Below are 19,765 nucleotides of genomic sequence, written 5' to 3' on the forward strand. Positions count from 1 at the left end.
GTTTTGCTTTCTTTGATTCTGGAAATAATTAAAAATGCTTGTGATACTTTAGCTATTGCGTAATCAAGAGATGTACAGTGTTCTAGAGCAGATGATTTCTTTACCAAGGTGGAAATAAGCAGACAGTAAAGGTTGTAATTTACTATTTTAGTTATAAATCCATTTCCAAAAGTGTGGCAAAGTAATTTTGACAGTATTTCCTTTAGAAGTAGAGGAAAAGGGAAGCATTACAAAAGGAGATGGTACTAAATGTAAATGTAATTTATGTCATATTTCTGTAAGCTGTTCTTTTATCTTTCTCTGGATGAAGTCAGTTTAAGTAGTCTTAGTTTATTATATTTATAAATGAGTTTTACTCCCAATAGCTATTAATTATTGCTGCAACTTCCTCTGATATTCATGTCAAGTTCCCCTCACAAAAAAAAAAGATTGCTTATCCTGAATTAAATCTGTGTTCATAGATTTTAAAAAACCCTATGATTTGCTCACATTCCTAAAGTGCTGTATGTACAGTGTAGGCTTGGTTGTCAAACTGAATGACCAAACCCTTTTTTTCAAGTAGAATGAAAATTCTATACTCAGAAAAGAGCGAAAAAGAACCATTAAATTGTTTCTTTTGATTATATGTTAGATGAAGTTCAACTCATGAAGTTCACCAAAGCCAAGTGCAAGGTATGGCGCATGGATTGGGGCAATCCCAAGCACAAATACAGGCTGGGTGGAGAATTGTTTGAGAACAGCCATGAGGAGGACTTTTGGCTGTCCACTAACCTACATAGATGCTTTACTTGTAAGGATTGGTGGGACTTTCTTTTGCAGGTTTGAAATACATTGAAGAAAAAGGAAAAATAATTCCTTAGGTTTCATGAAGGATTGGCTTTGGGGTATCAGAAATTGGCATTATTCCCACAGAAGGTTGTGGCTGATATGCTGTAGTATTCTTTTGCCAGTTTTCCATATGTTCCTTTTTCCTTTCAGTTGGTGTAAGAAAGCAGACTCAGTTGTGGTTCAAGGAACCTGGTGAGCATTACAGCTTACAGTTACTAATATGTGAAATAAAACGCATATAGAGAGACTTACGTTACGCAGGTTCAGGATAAATGGCAGGAAGGATATCAATGCAGAAAGGAATGAAAATCCTGAGAACTAACAGATGATGCAGTAATCATGATTTTGCAAAAAAGAAATATATGAATATATTATGGATTTATTTACATACTCTTACATTGTATATTATATTTATGTAAAGAGGATCTGCAAGGGAGGAATATAGGAATGTTAGATATACAAGTGAGATAAAGGGAAAATAGTGTAACTGTGCAAATCTGTGCACAATGAGGAACGTGATTACGCTGGAGTGCTTTCCTGGAGCATATTAATCCTTCCTCTCTGAAGAATATCTTGTTTGTTTGAGTTATGGCCATCAGCTGCTAGATGTTGTAGAACAGTGATGGGGAAAAGTGACATACAGTTGTCATTTGCTGCCAGTGTGTTTACATAGTGTTGATTCTGCTGCAGTTTCAAGCAAAGTTTTCAAGTCTTTTTGTGTGCAAGAGTTGTTTTCTCTTTTGCAACAAATCATTGAAAACCTGGTTCTCAGTGTGTAAGGAGTATTTTATATACCTCAGGAAGTATCTGGGCGCACAAACTACATCCTGCAAGATCATTGTAAGGATTAAGAAATGTGTAAATTTTGACCACTTTTTAGTATTGCGGAGATTTTCATGAGGCACTCAGTGTGACCGCAGGAGAGGAAAAGAGGTGTCTTGATTTGATTTTTTGTAAATAATTCTTTAAAATGCAATGCATGGAAAATTTTTTAAAGTGCAATTTTTTAAAACGCAGTGAAAATGCAGGTGAAGACTATTAGAAGTCTGTTAAATAATTTTATGAAATAACATATATTTGGCATATACAGTGGAGAAAGGAATGAAAAGCCATGTCCTTATAAATGCATAAATAGATGTGGCATAAAACCAGATAGGAATTAACTGAATAATGACCCCACCTGCACTTAGAAAAAGAGATATAGAATACTTGTAGAGGTAATCCTGGTATTTTTCAGGAAGATCAGGTTCTCACGTGGGCTAATGGAGAGAACTTTCTTTTGAGGGGGAAGCTTTGCTGAATAGTTGCCTTTCTAGACCATTTCTTGCAATTTTTTGAATTAATTGATGTCAGATACTGGATCAGGTTAAGCATTTGCATGATTACATTTGTTAATCCTGGTACTGGAAACAATACTTTTTTTCAGAAGAAATAGAGTGTGCAGAGAATGCAACAGTGGCCCAGATAATTGTAATGAGCAACTCAGAGCTGTTGCTGATATTTTTAGATTTTTTGGTGTGTATGTGATTTCGTATAAGTAACAACTAAACTGATTTTTGTTTTGCGACATTGTGAACCTTAAAATGCTTCTGTGTTTCAGAGGGTTCAGGAATTGACTCCTTGGGCTAAGACACGCAAGTGAGCAAATGGGAAGTCATAGCAGGAATTCAGAGGTCAAACAGTGGAAAACCTTTCATCATGCTGTCACATTTTCTTTCTTTTCATGAGTTTGCAGTGCAGCAATCAACCATTCTCTCTCAGCATGAAACTCTGCTCTCACAAGTTCACTCAGCAGTTGGTTATGTCAACAAAACTCTCACAAAAAAAGGACTTTACATGCATGACAAGTCTAGTTCAGGGGGGGAATTCCAGGAAGCAGGGTACATTGATTCCAGCTGAGGGTAAACATTGCTTTCTAAACAACTCCATAGCCAAACCTGCAAATATTCCATCTAAAGACATTTCTTTCCTTTCTTGTAAAGAAAGCAGTGTCCTTTGAAGCTATGTAGCATAGTATTTCATTAATGATTTTTCACTTGGAAAAATGCTGTTAAATGTCAGCATTGGTAGTCACAGACTGTAAAGAAATTTTTGTCTAGATAGAGCCTGTTGCCCAAAGAAAAAATTAATATGCCTTATTGCAAACTTTTATAGTATTCACTTATGAGGGGTAATGCTTGCCAGAATTTTGAAGCTAATTTGAACATTTAAGAAAAGAATCATTCTATTTTATAAGTGATGCTTGTGCATGAATGCATGACCCCAGGTAAAAGTACAGTCACCTTCCTGTGTATTGAGTTGTGTTGTTTTGTGAATAATTTTTTCATATATTAAGGTAATAACTGCGTCAGATAAGAGAACTTATTTAGGGAGAGTGAGTGTATTTCCAGGTTATTGCCACAAGCTTTGCATCAGTCAGAATGTCTTGGTCTCAAGAGCATTGTGTCCTGATTCATTGCCAGTACGTGATTGCCTTTCAAAGTGTAACTTGGGAGGTGTTTTAAAACTACCATAACTAAGGCATATGTACCTGTAAGCTTTACAAAACATTTCTATATTTCTTCGTCTGTTTTACCCCTCTTCACTTAAACGTTGTTGTTACAGATATGCTATTTAGATCAGAGGTCTGTATTTTTGGATATTGAGAACATACCATATCCTTTCTCCATTAATACTTTCAGAGGAAGCATTTCAACTCCTGTTATATATAATTTATCTGTATAACTCTGTAATCCCTGAAGTTTTTCTCTGTGGTTAGGATAAGTTGCAGTTTCCAAACTGGCTTCAGGTGACCTAAGGCCATGCTGCCATAGAAAGGGGTAGGCCTATCCTCCAGTTTCCTTGTATTTAGCATCATCAATATGTTTATGTCCCTTTCTTCAGTTGTGAATTGGATCAGCTCACAAACTCATTTAATGAAGTCTAAGTTTCCAGCTGGATCAATGGGCCTGAACCAACACTCATCTGTACAAGTGCTGGGGTAAACACAGGGTGGGAGGAACCCGAGTCTCAAGGGTTCATGGAAGGCAGGACTTTGTGTCAGGTACGTCACTGAGACTTTATTTGATTGTGAAACCACACCCTTAGCATTATGTTTGTTTTTAGGCATATGAGAAAACAAGCTCCATTGTGAAAGAAATAACAGAAATTAATCTAGAATATAAATGGGCAAAAACAACACGAGCAAGTCATTTTTAGTGCTGACAGTTTTTTGTTGCTGGGATACTTTGATAGATTTATCAAAGAAGCTTGTGCAATGTTAAGCTAGAGTTCCCTTTCAAATGCTAAAAAACTTTTAATCAAAATTTGTATACTTGTTTTCATGGGGGTTTTGATACTTTTTCATTTATTGTCTGTTTGGATTTTACGTGAGCCTTTCAGGTTTAGAAAATAAGTTATTCTTTAACATTTCATTGAAGCTATTGAAGTCCTTTTAAAAAGCAACAAGAATTACATCAGAAATAATAATAGTGTCCTGACTAACAGATGAAAAAGGAATAACAAAATTAATTGAATATTTCTTTGTGCCTGTGTTTCACTGCTTAAGATATTTCATTTAGATTAAATTAATGCCTTTGTCCTTTGACCCCCAAAAGGTTTCCTAGTATGTCTGTGTCCTGGGTTCAGCAGTAGCAGTCATTTTTCTCTTTTTTAGAGTGCAGTGCTGTGTTTTTGACTCTCAGCCTGAGAACAACACTGATAACACCGATGTTTTTAGTTGTTATTCAGTAATGTTTATTCCGACCAAGTCTCATGCTCCGCCAGGGAGGAGGGGAAGCCGGGAGGAAGCAGAGACAGGACACCTCACCCAAACTAGCCAAAGAGGTATTCCGTACCACAGCACTTCATGCCCAGTATATAAACTGGGGGACTTACCCAGAAGGGCTAGATCACTGCTTGGGTCAGGTTGGGTATTGGTCAGTGGGTGGTGAATGGTTGTATTCTCTTCCCTTGTTATTCCCCTTATCATTATTATTATTGGTGGCAGCAGCAGTGGTTTGTGTTATACCTTAGTTACTGGACTGTTCTTATCTCAACCCATGGGAGTTACATTCTTTCCATTCTCCTCCCCATCCCTCCGGGAGTGGGGGGAGAAAGGCGGGGGAGTGAGCGAGCTGCTGTGTGGTTCTGGGTTGCTGAGTGGGCTTAAACCACAACAGTCTACTTTTTTTGAAGAATAAACCAAAATAATTTATTTTTAAATTACCATTTGAAAATATCACAATAATTTATTTTTTGTAGATGTAGAATGAACTTCTAAAACTGTGCCTATGTGTATGCATGTCCCCTCAGCTAATGAAGCCAGGATGCAGCAGAGGAGGGAACAGTTTTGTTAATTGTTGTGATGCTCATGGATAGGATCAGTAGGTGGTCAGAAATAGTTATTGAATCGATGGAAACAACAAAAATGCATTAAACCAACCTACTATAATTCCTTCTTCCATTTCAAGTTATTGATATGCTGATACCAATTGGATGTCCTTAACTGAACTTGGCAACTGCTTAGTTATTCCATACTCTACTAAAACCTATTATGAATATTCTTTTAAAAATCATTTCTGCTCTTTATACCAGCAAATTTTCCTAAAGTTTTGAGACAACATGTTCAGAATCCAAAACATTTATGGTTTCTGGTGATTCTACTTCAGACATGATTGATATGCTATTCCCTGTTATCCTGCTGACTATTTTAGAAGAAAACTGATGAGCCAGCAATGGCAACATAAAGCACTATGTAAGGGCTATATTACATATTGTTAAGGAAGATAGATTGGGAAAATAATTAATGTAGCCAAGTTATTAATAACTCTGTGGTTGCCCTGCAGTACCAGAAACTTAAGAAACCTATCTTATTGCTCCTATCTGTCCTCAAAATTAATGATCTCTTATTTAGGCAGCTAGCTTTCTATGCATAAGCTATCACAGTAATAGCAGCACTTTCTTGTAGCCTGTGGTATAAGCATCCAGAATGCATCCATCTAGAAATGAAAGAAATAATCAGTACTGCTTTAAAGTCTTCAACCTGGAACAATACTGAGTATGCCGAAGCCCCAGAGCATGTTCAGTAGCAGGAACCATAGAAAGTGCTGAAAAAAAGCACAAAGTTATTCAGGTTCTATTTCATTTGTCTATAAATCAAATTAAGGGATTCTACAGGGGTATGTTTGTGTTGCAGTATATCTAAAGCAAATGTCCCAGCCAGAGTCAACCACCTTACATTCTCTTCCTGGTAGTAAATTGTATTTGATGACTCATCGGGGAATTCTAACATACAATATTCCAGAGAGGAGGTGGTGTCTTTTCTGGCTTAAAAATGGTGCACTGAGAGTGTCTGCTTCCTGACACCCTGCCCCTTCTGACAGGCAGGTCGCTGCGCACCTTACTCAGTAAGGTACACTTCTCTCAAATCATGCTGCCTGTGGAGTCAAGAGCTGGTGCAAGTCTTGCCCACATTCAGAAGGCATTTCCACAAGTGGCTGTTACTGCCAGGTGATCTGGATACTGAGTATCCCTGAAGCCGTGGCTCCACTCAGAATGCAGTGTTTGCTATTGGTGACAGGGTGAGTTGTGGTGTTGAGTCATCTTTCTTACTTGCTCAGGAAAGCTCTGGTGTCAGGCTCCATTACTGCTCAGTCCACATGCACTTAACGCAGAATGTAGCATATGTGGAACTGGAATAGTGTAAAGGCTACTCTGGTCCCGTGTGTCTGGGAGAAAAGAAATGTGAACTTCTTTGTCTGATACAAAACTTACTTAAGGCAAATACTTTCATTAGGTAGTTAGCGTTTTGGACGAGGTCATACAGAAGAGCAGCTATTTTGTTTTCCTTTGTTTCTAAACACCATTCCATGTACAGCAATTGTGAGAGCAATACAGCCTGCAAACTAAGCATTTTTATCTCAACTTTGAAAGAGGTATTTTATTAATATAAACAAAACGCACAACTGAACATCTGACATGCTTTTGCGAGTCATGAAATAGAAGGAGGACTGCGCTTATGCGCTAATAGACTGGACAGTAGGCAGTGTGATGGCTCAGTGCTTTAGAGACAGGACAAGATGGCCTCATGGAACAGGGACTTGGCTGCTCAGTGTGTTTCTTTTTAGAACTGTCAAAGTGTATGGTGACAAAGTAATTGCTCTGGTTTGTTTTCATTTGATGCTTTGGATACAAAATGTTATAAAGGATGTGAAAGCATTAATATTATATCTTTTGTAATCTGTGAAGTTAATGGGGATGGTGAAATGAGTTTGTCAAATATGTATAATATCGGGGTGAACTTCTGACCCAGCTGAAATAAAAAGGAATTTTACCACTAAAAACCAGAAGGGTCAGAGTTGACCCTGGAGGGTTTAAGTCTCAGTGTCTCAAACCAAGCATTCCTGGCATACGAAATATTCACAGTTACACTGGAAACATAGTAACTTTACCAAATGCAGTCATGATTAATCTATTACATTTTTTTGTGCCTAATGGCAAGTCCCACATGTATGTGCAGTTTGCACTAGATCAGAACAAAGAACAGTGCACGTTGTCTTCAGAAATGGATTCTTAAGGGGATAAATTCATGTGGCATCAGCAGCATGCCTTGCAGTATGAGATATTTAGAATATTTTTATCTTTAGAATTAATTTGAAAAAATAATTTCACCTTGTAATATCCTGAAAGCAATAAGACTTTACTATTGATCTTTATTCATGAGAAAAGGATAACAGAGATGCAGCTGACAACAAAAGTTACCCTTACTTCTGGTAATGTTTACCACAGTTGTAAAAAACCACAAGAATTGAATTTTTGTCATGTGTACACCTATGTGTAAGCATTTAAGCGCAGACAGAGGTATCTGCCTAGGTAGCTCCTTTGCCTCTATGTTGTTATGCTTCTGGGAAGCACGTTGAAGAGCTAGGACTTTTCATAATATAAATTTCTCAAAACCAGTATGATTAATTAATCAGACAATCTACTTAAGAAAACAGGAAAGATAAAAACCCGTCATATTTGTCAGTACACTGCTTGTAGTATATTTGGGAAACTGTATTTCCAGGAAGTCCCAAACTCAGTTTTAAATTATTCTCTTTGGTGACTTTTTAATGGAAAGGTAACTTTTCAGAATCTGGATCCTTTTTAAATGGAAAATGTGCAATATTATCTAAGGAAAGTATGAAGTAGATTTACTGTGCCTGATTTTTTCAGTTTGCACACATTCAGTATTGGTTATATTTTTGCGCAGGATGCATATATATTTTTTTTCTGCTGAAATTTTCTCGATTGCTTTTTTTTATCAGGTTTACAAATCAAATCAAACAGGTATATTGCAGAGCTCTGATATTATTTTCTGCACTTATAGCACAATGTATTGAATTATGCTTGCTCATGTACTGCTGCTGCTATTCTCTCCAGATTGAGAGAGAATGACTGTGGGGGCTGTAAATTCGCTTGGCTTCCAGCACCACTGGTTAAATCAAGAGCCCTATTCAGGCTAGAGAAGAGACAGAGCAAGTGTTCATTACACAAATCAATTTGGTCAGAAGTACAGCATAGTGGGTATTCAGCCATTGCTCACATAATATTGTCAGCTTAATCAAATAATGCCTAGAAGACATTCACAAGCTCTTTCTGTCTCAGAAATAACTTGATTGGTGCAGCCGGAAAAAACAGGTGCTGTTTTGAGCTGTTTTGGTTTGGTTTGTTTGTTTAATTTGATGAGTGTTTTAAAACTTCAAATTGTAAAGAACTTTACCATTATGCGGGTTTGTATACATGAGAAACTCCATGTAGTATCTCTGTTTGCCATTGAATATATAATATATATTTAATATACAAAAAATAATCTGTTGTTTTTCTTCCCTTTCTTTTCTTCCTGTAAATATTTTACAGGTAGCTCCTACTAGAATTAGGCTGTTCTTCCTCTAGTCTTGGTATGGGATTAAAAAATATGCAACTGCTTTGTATCTGGTTACAGGTTATAGAAGAGTGATAGAGACTTGGTAAAGCTTTTTCAAGCTATTCTAATACAACATATTTTCAGCTTGTACAGGAAGAGTTAATAGGTTTAGTTCAATTTTAGGCATTCCTACTGTTTATGTTCCATTCTTTAAAAGCTGAGATGGAAGACAGCATTCTTTCTGTAGTGGCATGCCAACAGCTCTTCTGTGACAGCATTTCATTACGTTTAAAAGAGGGTTTGAGGGTGAAAGATTCTGTCTACACCACCATTGTTTTGCGGAAAATGGAAGAGATTAGTCAATGAAAGTGTAATGCTTACAATTCCAGTGTAAAAGACAAACTGAATCTGGATGCTTTCAGTAATAGATGGAAAGGATACAGAAAATCTGTGTTTTCTGGGAAGAAGAATGGAATTGTTTTTTCTGTCCTAACAGTATGCATGAGGCCCTCACTGATTTCAGGTTTGCTGAACATTCTGGTGTATAATATGTGGTGCCACAAGTGCTAAGTATGGGAGATGGCACTCTTGTGTCCAGTCAGGAGTGACCTGGGAAATGGGTTTGTATTAGAGATAGATAAAGGTTTGAAAGCATAGTTCCCCTCCCTCCCCAGTCCGAAGTATGTATTTCTGGGGATTTAATACTGCAAATTGGGATTAGTAAGGGGAATTAATACTCTTTTCTGGAATGTTTTAAAAAATGTTTTCAGCTAAATTCAGGTATTTTACAGTATTTCTTCTGATTCTAGAATGTGTAGTGCTAGTTGATCCTGAGGCAGCACACTGCATCTTGTGTGCTTTGGGTGTGAGATGGAAGGATCTAAGACTCCTTGGGGCTCACTTGCCCCAGAAGGAGCCGCAGCTCTTTAAGGACTAGATGCACTCTTGACAGGTCCTTCAGGAGTTCAGCAGGGACCACTGCTTGCTCTTGGGCAATCACTGCACAACAGATATTATTAAGAGTCATGACTGCCTGTTGCCAGTTGTTAGAAGGAGCCTTTTCAACTACTTAGCTTCTAAAAACTTTTACCATAACTGGTTTATTTCACTGCATGTAACCTCCTCTCAGTGAAAACAGAAGAACTGGTAGTAGTGACAGTTGTGGAAAAACTAGGCTGGCTAAAATAAATACATTCTTATTTTAATTGATTTTAAGAACTTAGCTTCAATGTTAAGTCTTTTAAGAACTTGAGTGAAGTCTTTTAAAGAATACAAGATTTCTGTTTCTGCACCTGAGGTAAGGAAACAAAAATTTAGTGATTGGGAAAGATAAAGAATTTTTATACAAAGCAACAGATTTTATTTTAACTGTCCTGATGATGGATTTGGTTTCAGTGTATACCATATATTTATATTGCAAGTATCTTTTATGAAATTAAAAAAAAAAAAGTTTCTGAAACACCCTCTTTGGTTTGGGTTTGGTTACCTATAAGAATAGTTTCAATTTTAATTTCTTTTAACACCTATGCCTTCAGTAGCTCACTGAAGTAACGGGAGTTAATCTCAATTTATTTCTGTGCATGTGAGCATTTGGTCGTCTACTTTTGTATGCGGTATTTATAACTTTCATTATAAGTTTTAGGACTACCATATATTAATTTTTTTTAATATTTCATAATTGAAAATATGTGGTAGAATAGGAACCAGAATGCAGTCTGACTGCGTACAAAACTGCAGAGATGTAGCAAGGATAGTCTCTTATACTAACTTCAATTAATTTTTGAAGAAATATCAAACACTGGTCTTTAGATCCTCTAGCAATGAAAATATTCTCTTAAAATGTATTATGTATGTGTAAGATAAATTGCATTTTAGCTCTTTCAGTACAGAGGGCTTTGAAACTTTCCTTTCTGGGATTTCACAAAATGCAGCCTGTCCTCTGTGTATTTTACCTCCTTGGTGTTACTGGAAGTTTTTGTATAAGCATCACATTCCAGTTTCAATTTGTAGTTATCCTTCTCCAGATCTGCTAGTCACATCCGTAGCTTTCTGGATGATAATATGTTTTGTAAAGAGGCTGTTACATTTTCAAACCCTTTAATACATCTTAAATGGCTTAGCTATGTTAATTCTGGCACAGACTTCTTTAAGAGTATTGACAGGTATTAATCTTTGATGTTGATGATTTTCTGAAGATTCTGATTTTCAGTCCTCACTGCCCAAACTCTGAGACATTCTTTGCTGCGACTTTAGATTTCAGGCTTCTGTGAACAAAAGTGGTAAAATCCAGACGAAATACCCAACAAATAACAGTGCTTGGACTTACTCACTTTACCTATTATTTGTAGCTCCTTCATTGTAGCATCATCTTCAGAAACCTCACTGGCTTTTTTGCTGGCAATATATCTGTTCAGCTTCTCACATGGAAGTTGTTGTTTTGGTATGCTAATAGTGCACAGTTCAAATCTCCTACTCCTTGTTTCTCATCATCTATGATGAGCAGAAATTACTTTTTTCAATTTGCATTTATACAATATGCTGATGATATATTTTCTTCAAGGGGCACCCTCTGTTCCTGAAGCTAAACAGCATCTTTAGAATTCTTTAATTCTCTTCAGATTCATCTAATTGACCCTAAATTCTTCTGAAGTGTTGTATTTCAAGTTTCCAGTCCCCAACTGCTCTCATATACCAAATTTCCTTCATATTTCTCTCCTTTTAAGGCCTGAAGGTATAAAGTAATCTCTGTGGTGTCTATGGATGGAACAGTTACCTAAAATCTAAATTTTTAGGTTTTTAGTTGGTTTCAGATAGCAAGAGATTAGCATGGAACATGTTTTTGTCTCTTAACAGCTATATACCATGTTTAGTATTTGAGAACATTTGCATTTGTGAGGGAAGATGATGTTGAATTTAACTTGCTAGAATTAGATTTATATGTAGCTACTGCTGATGTAAATTATTTATTCTATTTGAGTTCTTTTGCTTCTTTCTTAACAGGCTTATTGGTACTAAAACTGTGTGGTAAGGTTTATTTTATTAAACCACTTCTATTTTGCTTTAATGATCATCTCTTAAAAGAAATTTGATACTAGCCGAAAATGGGAGATTTCTTCTTTTGCTTTAATGAAAAGAAGTCGGAAAGATAAGCTGAACTGGAACATTAGAACACAAGAGGAAAATGAATACTTGGAAGATTAATATGGTCAGAAGGAGGAGGAAGGACAGAGAAAATAGAGTAACAGTTGTAAGGTGATCCTCGTAGTTTAATTCAACTATTTTCTTTCCTCCTCTTTTCTTGCAAATCCCATCTAACAATGCAAAAGAAAACATTATGCTGTTTCTACATACCTATTAAAAATCTTTTTCTAGTGAATGTGTGCTGTACGCGGTAATTAATTTGGCAGTATATGATATAATTAAAGAACAACTTTTAGTATTCTTCAGCACCTTTCAGCAGATTTAACTCCTTTTTAGTTTTTTTTTGAGAATTCAAGCCCACCACTTTATACTAAAAATGGCAGAAATGCTTACAGTGTGTTTTATTTTGCTTTACCTTTTTAGCAGACAGATGATGCAGCACAGACCGATGGCCAGCAACAGACACAATCTTCTGAAAACACAGAAAACAAATCACAGCCAAAAAGGCTTCATGTCTCAAATATACCGTTCAGATTCCGGGATCCAGATCTTAGACAAATGTTTGGTGTAAGTACTCTTATTTCTTTGTTTATGCTTTTCTAGTATTGCAGGTATTTTATATTATATGTAGCTGTGACAGCAGTATTTCTGATTTAGACAGTTTAACCATTTTTAGTAAAGATTCACTTTTCATTTATTTATAACCAAACATCCGATTTTGCCAGTCATAACTGGGAAAAGAAATTCTCCTGATTTTTCTGTATCTCATATAGATGGGTGTATTCTATGTATTATGTTGTTTTGCATTACATTCAGAAAAAGCTATTTATGTTGACTTAAAATACTGAATGCATATAGATTCCTGCTGTACACATTTGGATTTATATGCCTGTATTTATTGGTATTTGGAGAGCATAATGTGAAATAGTAAATGCTTAACCTCATGAGCAAGGGACCCAAATATGTATAAGTAAGACATGGGCTGAATGTAGGCAGGAAGTCCAGGAGTAGGAATCCTCACCCATCCCCACAAGTATTGTAGGTCTGTGAGCTTCTAAAGTTTTTGCCAGTCTTTTTCTGTATGTCCCTCAAATTTTGCTTTTACCCAGGCCATTAGCTGCCTTTAAGTGCATTGGATGTGTTTCATACATCTCATGTGTGCCATCAATTCTAGGCTCGTGACAGATTAGACCAGTTTTCTTCTCCCTGCTCCAAGAATTCTTAGGTTTATTTTTAAATGTCACTAAATAAAAACTAGTAATGGTACTTAATCAGCTACTAGTACCCAGGTTTTCCTTCTCCAAGTTGCTTTCTTATTTCTGACCCACTAAAACTTAATTCTGTTCTGTGTTAGTTTGTTAGTGCAGCATCATGGCACTATACTTCTCTCCGTGTTTCATGTTCAGTTCAGATTTTTAAATACTTCTAATGTCTCTCTATGTGAGTTAAGATGTTGTGGTTTTCAATATTCATTTCCATGAAGTGAAGGAAACAGTTACTGGAAAAAGAATCCTGATATAGTATTGGGAAATGAGAGTGACTATTCTGCTATATCTGACTTGCTACAAGCAACCCCCTCTAAATGCAGGTTACAGCTCATCTGCAAAATAGCAGAAGTCATAATAATTAACCCCTCCAAGAAAATATGCAAATTTATTTAAATGAAACAAGCCAGTTATAGTAGATTTATATTGGTTGAAAGTAGATTAATTGAAAGTTGGGGTTCTTTGTAGGTTTTGTAGTTATTTTTTTGAATAAAAAATACATGTCTTTTCAGTATTTCTAAGTATTAGGTCTCAAAAGACTGACACTGAAGAATGGCTAGAGTTTTCCAGATTAGAATGACTTGGTAACAGTAAAAGTTTAGCTTCTAAATTGAAAAAATGGAATTTCTGAAGATGTGAGTTGAATCTGATAGGAAGTATGGTAATGCTGCATCATGGCTATTTTACACATGTAGCAGATGATCTTTTTACATGGACCTAAATACAGCAGAGGAGAATTATTTAAGCATTAAGTCAATGTCTGCTTATAGGCTAAAATTGCAGTTACAACATGAATTAGATAGTGAATGCAAAAACAAAATAAGCTAAGGGATAAGAAATGATGGTTGATTTTATGTAACCATATTGAAACACTTTAATAAGCTAGAGAAAGAATACTGCCCTTTCTGGCCTGTAATTGTGTTTTATATCTTAAAGGACTGGAGTATAGTGGGTTGTGACTTGGACTCTTTTGTCTAGATTACTCTTCATTTGCCTGCCTCTAATTTTGCTTTTCTGTTTAATATATTGTTCCACTTATCAGTGCTAACACTGTTCCACACTGCATGTTAATGACATATGAAACAACAGAAATGACCCACTGGTAAACTACAGTGTCACATCACAAAATGTGTCATATCAGAAAGTGTTCTAAGTGAACACTGCCTGGGTCAAACATGTATTCTTTTACTTGGACAAATGCAATAAAGCCTTTGCTTTGGGATAGCAGCTATGGTCAAGTTTTCTGTGTGTGAACAATGCCTAGATGTTTGTGAGTGCTATTGTAGTGTCAATAGTAATAACATTTAATATTGTAATAGAAGTGCATTTCTGAGCAAGGAAAAATGGCCAACGAGGAAGTATCCATTCCAGTTTTCCAAAGTAGACTTTATTAAGACAAGAATTCCTTAGGGAGTAATAGTTATCCATTTTCAGCAAGATTGGAGAGAGATCTTCACTCCTTGAATCCAGCAACAAAACTCCCAGTTGGTTTAATGCTATTCCTGTAAAGCAGAAGTAACCACACTGTCCTGGAAAGCAGCTGCAAAAAGTCTTCTGAAACAAAGGTTTCAGACTGCCTTTGAAATAGTCAAATACCTTTGGCTGTATTTGATTTTATATTAACTTTTTTATGTGGTGCACTATTTTCTGAAACCAACATTTGTACTGTATATGATAGAAGTGTTGAAATTATTGTATTTTCATGTAACTTTTCTATTTCTTTGCAGCAATTTGGTAAAATCTTAGATGTTGAAATTATTTTTAATGAGCGAGGCTCAAAGGTAAGCAGTTTAATTCACCTCTGGAATTTTAAAATTTGTTTAAAATATTTATATGAGTAAAAGGAAACAACTGCACTGCTGCAAAAAATAATATCTGAAAATTCTATGTTAGTGAAAACATCTTCTGAGCTGTCATTGAGTTTCCTAAGCGGTATGAAAATCATTTTGTATCTTTCGAAGGGGGTAATTTTAGCTACTCCAAACTGTCATCTATTTTACGGGAATGTTGAATTCTGCTGTCTTTATTCTTCAAGGGTAATTATCTTGTTTATTTTATAAGATGAGTCCATACTTACAGATATTTGTAGGCAGGTTTATATTAATACAGGTTTTTTTTTTCCCCTATTGAAATGAATAATGATACCTAGTAACTATCCTCTTTAGTAATTAGCTGAGAAAATATGCGATTGTTGCAGAGTATCTAAGTGCAGATGTTTTCCTCTTTAGCTAAAGCTTCAGTACACCAACCCTTTGAAAACAATCTATTTTAACATTTATTTGATTAAAAGAGTTCTTAATGTATTGCAAACATTTAATTTTTTTCTGAAAATTACTTTGCCTTAAATGCATACTTCATTTTATTGGATATTTAAGAAATAAAGCAAGGTAGGACGGCTATGACTGTATTAACATTGTTACCTGGTGCAAAAACTGTAGCCCAGAATGCTTCACCTGTGATATCAGCTGCATTATCAGGGTTTATGTGTATGACATATGCATGATAACTTTTTTCATCCCTGCCATGTCAGACACAGTAGAATGTCTATCCAACGTTTCAGTCTTCCTGTAACTTTCATATATGATTTATTATTAGTGGTGGAATTCTTTTCCTGTTGCAACCATACTGTAATATGTCTTTCTTTAAGAATCAGATATATCACAAATCTCTCTTAAATCTGATATATTTTAGTTCTGTTATTTTTCCCTTGAAGTGTTTGTATTCTAAACTTAAAGGCATCATTTTTTTTTGTTTTTAATAGACTAGCTGGAGTGTCGTGGTTTATATTCCAAAGTTATTCATTCATTCGTTAATTAATACCCTAGCCTGCTAGCCCAAACCCAGTTGGAATATTTACCAGTTTTTCAGTAAACAATCTAAATGTATGAAATTTTGTGTCTTAGAATCTCCTGAAATTTATCATCATTAAATTACTGCTTTTCAGTAATGTTTGTCAAAGATGTGGGTTGTTCAAAACCTGCTTCTACTGGAAAGTATAATAGATTTCAAAACACATCACATGTTTGCCACCTTGATTGATTCTGTTGAAGATGGAGTGGAACTGAGTACATGTGTTTTGGTGGTGGTTTGCACTTTTGTTTAGGCATTAAATCTTACGTATGTAGGACTTCTAACTCCCACATTTGCATAGGACTGCATAAACATAAGGCTTTTTAAAAGTGTTCAAGGGATGGGGTGAAGAGTTATTTCTGAATTGAGAGGTTTTTAATAGTGATCTTGCAGCAGTGAAAACATCTCAAAAACAAGCTCCTAGAAAGGATTTCGAAGGAGGAGGTTTTGCTAGTCAGCCTTGTAATGTCACTTATCGCAGTTACACACTTTGTGACATAGACTCTTAAGGCCTAGTGTTCTACTTCACTATCCAGTGCTGTATTAGTGCATCCAGCCTGGCTCTAAGCTGCTGAAGGTACTAAAAGCAGTTCTGTGATGCATCTCATTGCTTATATATGTTACTTCTCATCTTGTTTAGTTATTTCAGGTGTAGCTACATAGTATTTTGATTTGTGGACTACCCTTAGAGTCTCTCAATTACATAAAAAGTTAGAAAACAGGATTAGGAATAAAGGGGACTTTTGTTGTCTTTTTTTTCTTTTTTTTTTTCTTTTTTTTTAACATTTATTCATTTATTTAATCTGATCATTTCATGTCCATTCTGTAGGATTTAAGATGCACCAGATTAAAGTCCCATTCCTGGCAGTGCTTATCTATGTTTTCATAAAATCCCACTGAAACTGAAAGGACTACTAAGTGGTCTCAAACTGAGTACAGGTAAAAAAAAGTTTGCAGGATCGAGATTCAAATTTGTTTCTAGCTGCAGTTTGGAAGAAAAGAATTGATAGATTTTTTTTTTCTGGTTTTATTTCTTTTTATTCTAATAAATACTGTTTAAGCAGATTCTTGCAAAAACAGAGAAGTAAGCTTATTTTTATGCCGTAATAGTTAAGAATTGCATATTCAAAAACCATAGTGCTGCAGCAGTACCATAAAGTATAACATAATTTTACAGAAGAGAGTCTCTCCGTAAAAGGAACCCTAAAATAATAGAAGTTTCATACCACAAATTTTTCTTTGTATGGAGGCATAATAATAATAATCAGGATAATTTTGCTAGAATTGCATGGCAACACTGATGAATTTTGAAACTCTTAATAAGAATTGCAAGAATTTCAGTCTGGTTTTGATATAGATCTTTCTTACAACCTGTGTTCATGAAGCTTACATTTGACAATTCTTGAAGCTGTTGATAAAAGTAACATTAAAAACTGCTGGTAACTTAACTTTCTCTGCATCTACCCTCAGCTTGGAAGGACAATTTGAAATATAGCTTCCATTACTGTGCACTTGTTAATGCTACTCTGCAGGTGTGACACTTAAACTCTGCACAGAGCTGCACATGCCTTTGTCTCAGGCACAATTGCAAAGGTACAAAGGTACAGGAACATAAAGTACCTTTTTTTTTTTTTTGCAGTTTTAAATTAATGCTCTATACAGCTGAATACTACATATATACTTTCTTAAATCTGTGTGTATATGTATTTGTTTATCTAGTATGTAGTATATTAATAGATATGTCTTCAAATAAAAACTGCAGAGCACCTCCCAAATTAAACCAGAATGTTCTCACGTACTAAATTGGCTATTATTAAATCATTTGACAGACTTCAAAAATAAAATGCAAAAAATAACCTGTTAATAAAATACATAGTGTGCTGAGCTAAAGTAGCTGTTGAATCACCTGCCTATAAAATTAACGTTAACCTGTTTGTGTAAGTATTTGAATGTGTGATGAATGAATCTATGTTCTGTGATTGGGTTTCTGTGTCAGCTAGCTAAATTTACAGTTTTGCATAAATAATAAGAGCTTAATTTAAATAGTTAATTATGATAATAATTAAAACATAAGGAATCAAAAAATTACAATGACTATTCTTTTCAGAATCCTTGAAGTTCCTGTCTTATCTTGGCTTGTGGCTCTACTTTATATCTTTTTCAAAATTTTTAATATAATTAGGTTTTTATCTTTCAGTTGTTTGGAAAAAAATAATAATTAACTGGTAGTGCTGTGAGCTAAGTCTGATTCAAAATTTTACCTAAACAACTCCTACGAAATTATTGCAGTTCTGAGAAGAGGCAGCTGCTCAGTGAGAAGGAGGAGGCGAGAACAGCTAGAATTGGGAGAACTGATGCTATGACACAGAGCTAGGCTCATCAGATTGATGGCTTCAGCGACGTTGTCTGCTGTGAAATTTTCTTAATGGCATCCTAAATTGTGAGCCTTTTTTTTTTTTTACACATAAGATGGGAGGAAGCAGTTGAAGAAGAAATAAAAGTCTAAAGTTGAGGATGGGTTTAGGTATAAGAAAAGCCTATGCAGGCATCTAAAACATCAGGATTAGTACTGAGAAGGGGAATTTACTTTCAACACTTTGGTGCTTTGGGGAAGAGAGTTACATCGTCCGTGTCTTGTGACAAGCAAGATGGTGGCTTTGTGCTAAAATTGTGGAGGGCAGAGTAGAGAAAGGAGGTGGAATCAGGTGTTTTGAGAAAGTAAAAGTGGAACTGCTGGTAGTCTGAGCTCAAGCTTAAGCAACTTTGAAAAGCATGGAGCATAAACTGTTCTATATAAATGTTCCTTTCTGTGTTATAAATTGACATAAGTAAATGTACTCTTTGAGTAGATAAAATAATCCAAATAACCTGTATAATGATCCTGATAGTTTCTTAACTTTTTTCATCAATTATTGAGTAATTAGTTTTGTAGTTCATGTCCATTGTTTTTCTCAATGCTTGGTGTCAGTTTTGCTTTAGTTTCATAATTGTACATAAATGTATAAATAAATGTATAAATATCTTCCTTTGTGGTGTTGGTTTTTTTTTTCTTCTTCCTTTATTTTAATCAGTCACTATGTACATGATAGGTAGAACTGCAGAGAAGAAGTGGGCGAATACTGACCACAAAACGTAGTGAATGGACTGGAGAATGAGGAGACATGATGTATGGCTTACTGCTGAGGAAGCCTTTAACTCAGTTTAAGCTTAAGTAGCAGGAAAGCAAAAGGTTATAGTAGAACTCCGAATATGTGCAGCAGTGGCAGCTGTATATAACTGGCAAATGTTTCTTATTATGAACCACCAAGGATGTCGGAACTTATTTGTTCGGGTACCTTTGGGAAAGCATGCAAAGGCATTGTAGTGCCAACGAAAGAATTACTTCAAAGGGTTGGTGTATGTTTCCAAAATGGCTTTCAATGTCCGATTTTTTTTCAAGCTATTTGCCATTGTAAAGGGTTTAATTTAACTTTGCACAGTAAAGAGTTGTAGAAGGATTGGGAATGTTTGCTTAGCCTTATACTATAAAACAAAGCATTTGTCATAATCAGTATTTCCTATTTGTTGAGTATTCTGCTGTCCCACTAACACGAGATTCTGGAGTTTTACTAGTTGCATGTTCTGTATGTGGGAAATTATATGCATATGTAGTAAATAAAGCAGTTAAACTTATTCAAAATATTTGCATTTTTATTCCTTTTCTTTTTCTATTCACATCATGTGATTTTATTTGATCTGTTAATACAAGGAAGTTTCTACTATTTTCTAAAAGTACTTTTGTTCTGTTGGTGGTTTT

The 19,765-nt window shown here is 35.4% G+C and overlaps 1 protein-coding gene across 40 annotated transcripts in view; it reads left to right on the forward strand.

Annotated features, from left to right (window-relative positions):
- The window catches only part of RBFOX1 (RNA binding fox-1 homolog 1), a 1,274,017-nt gene that overhangs the window by 1,165,163 nt on the left and 89,089 nt on the right, over positions 1-19,765 (forward strand). For all 40 annotated transcript variants that reach the window (XM_057406604.1, XM_057406605.1, XM_057406606.1 and 37 more), the window contains 2 exons: positions 12,278-12,421; positions 14,847-14,900. In XM_057406604.1, the coding sequence (XP_057262587.1) occupies positions 12,278-12,421; positions 14,847-14,900 (198 nt within the window). The remainder of the gene's footprint in view (positions 1-12,277; positions 12,422-14,846; positions 14,901-19,765) is intronic.

The sequence above is a fragment of the Pezoporus wallicus genome, unplaced genomic scaffold (assembly GCF_028554395.1).
Source record: "Pezoporus wallicus isolate ANWC-B61680 ecotype Strahan unplaced genomic scaffold, APGP_CSIRO_Pwel_v1 contig_6155, whole genome shotgun sequence".
NCBI classification, from domain to species: domain Eukaryota; kingdom Metazoa; phylum Chordata; class Aves; order Psittaciformes; family Psittacidae; genus Pezoporus; species Pezoporus wallicus.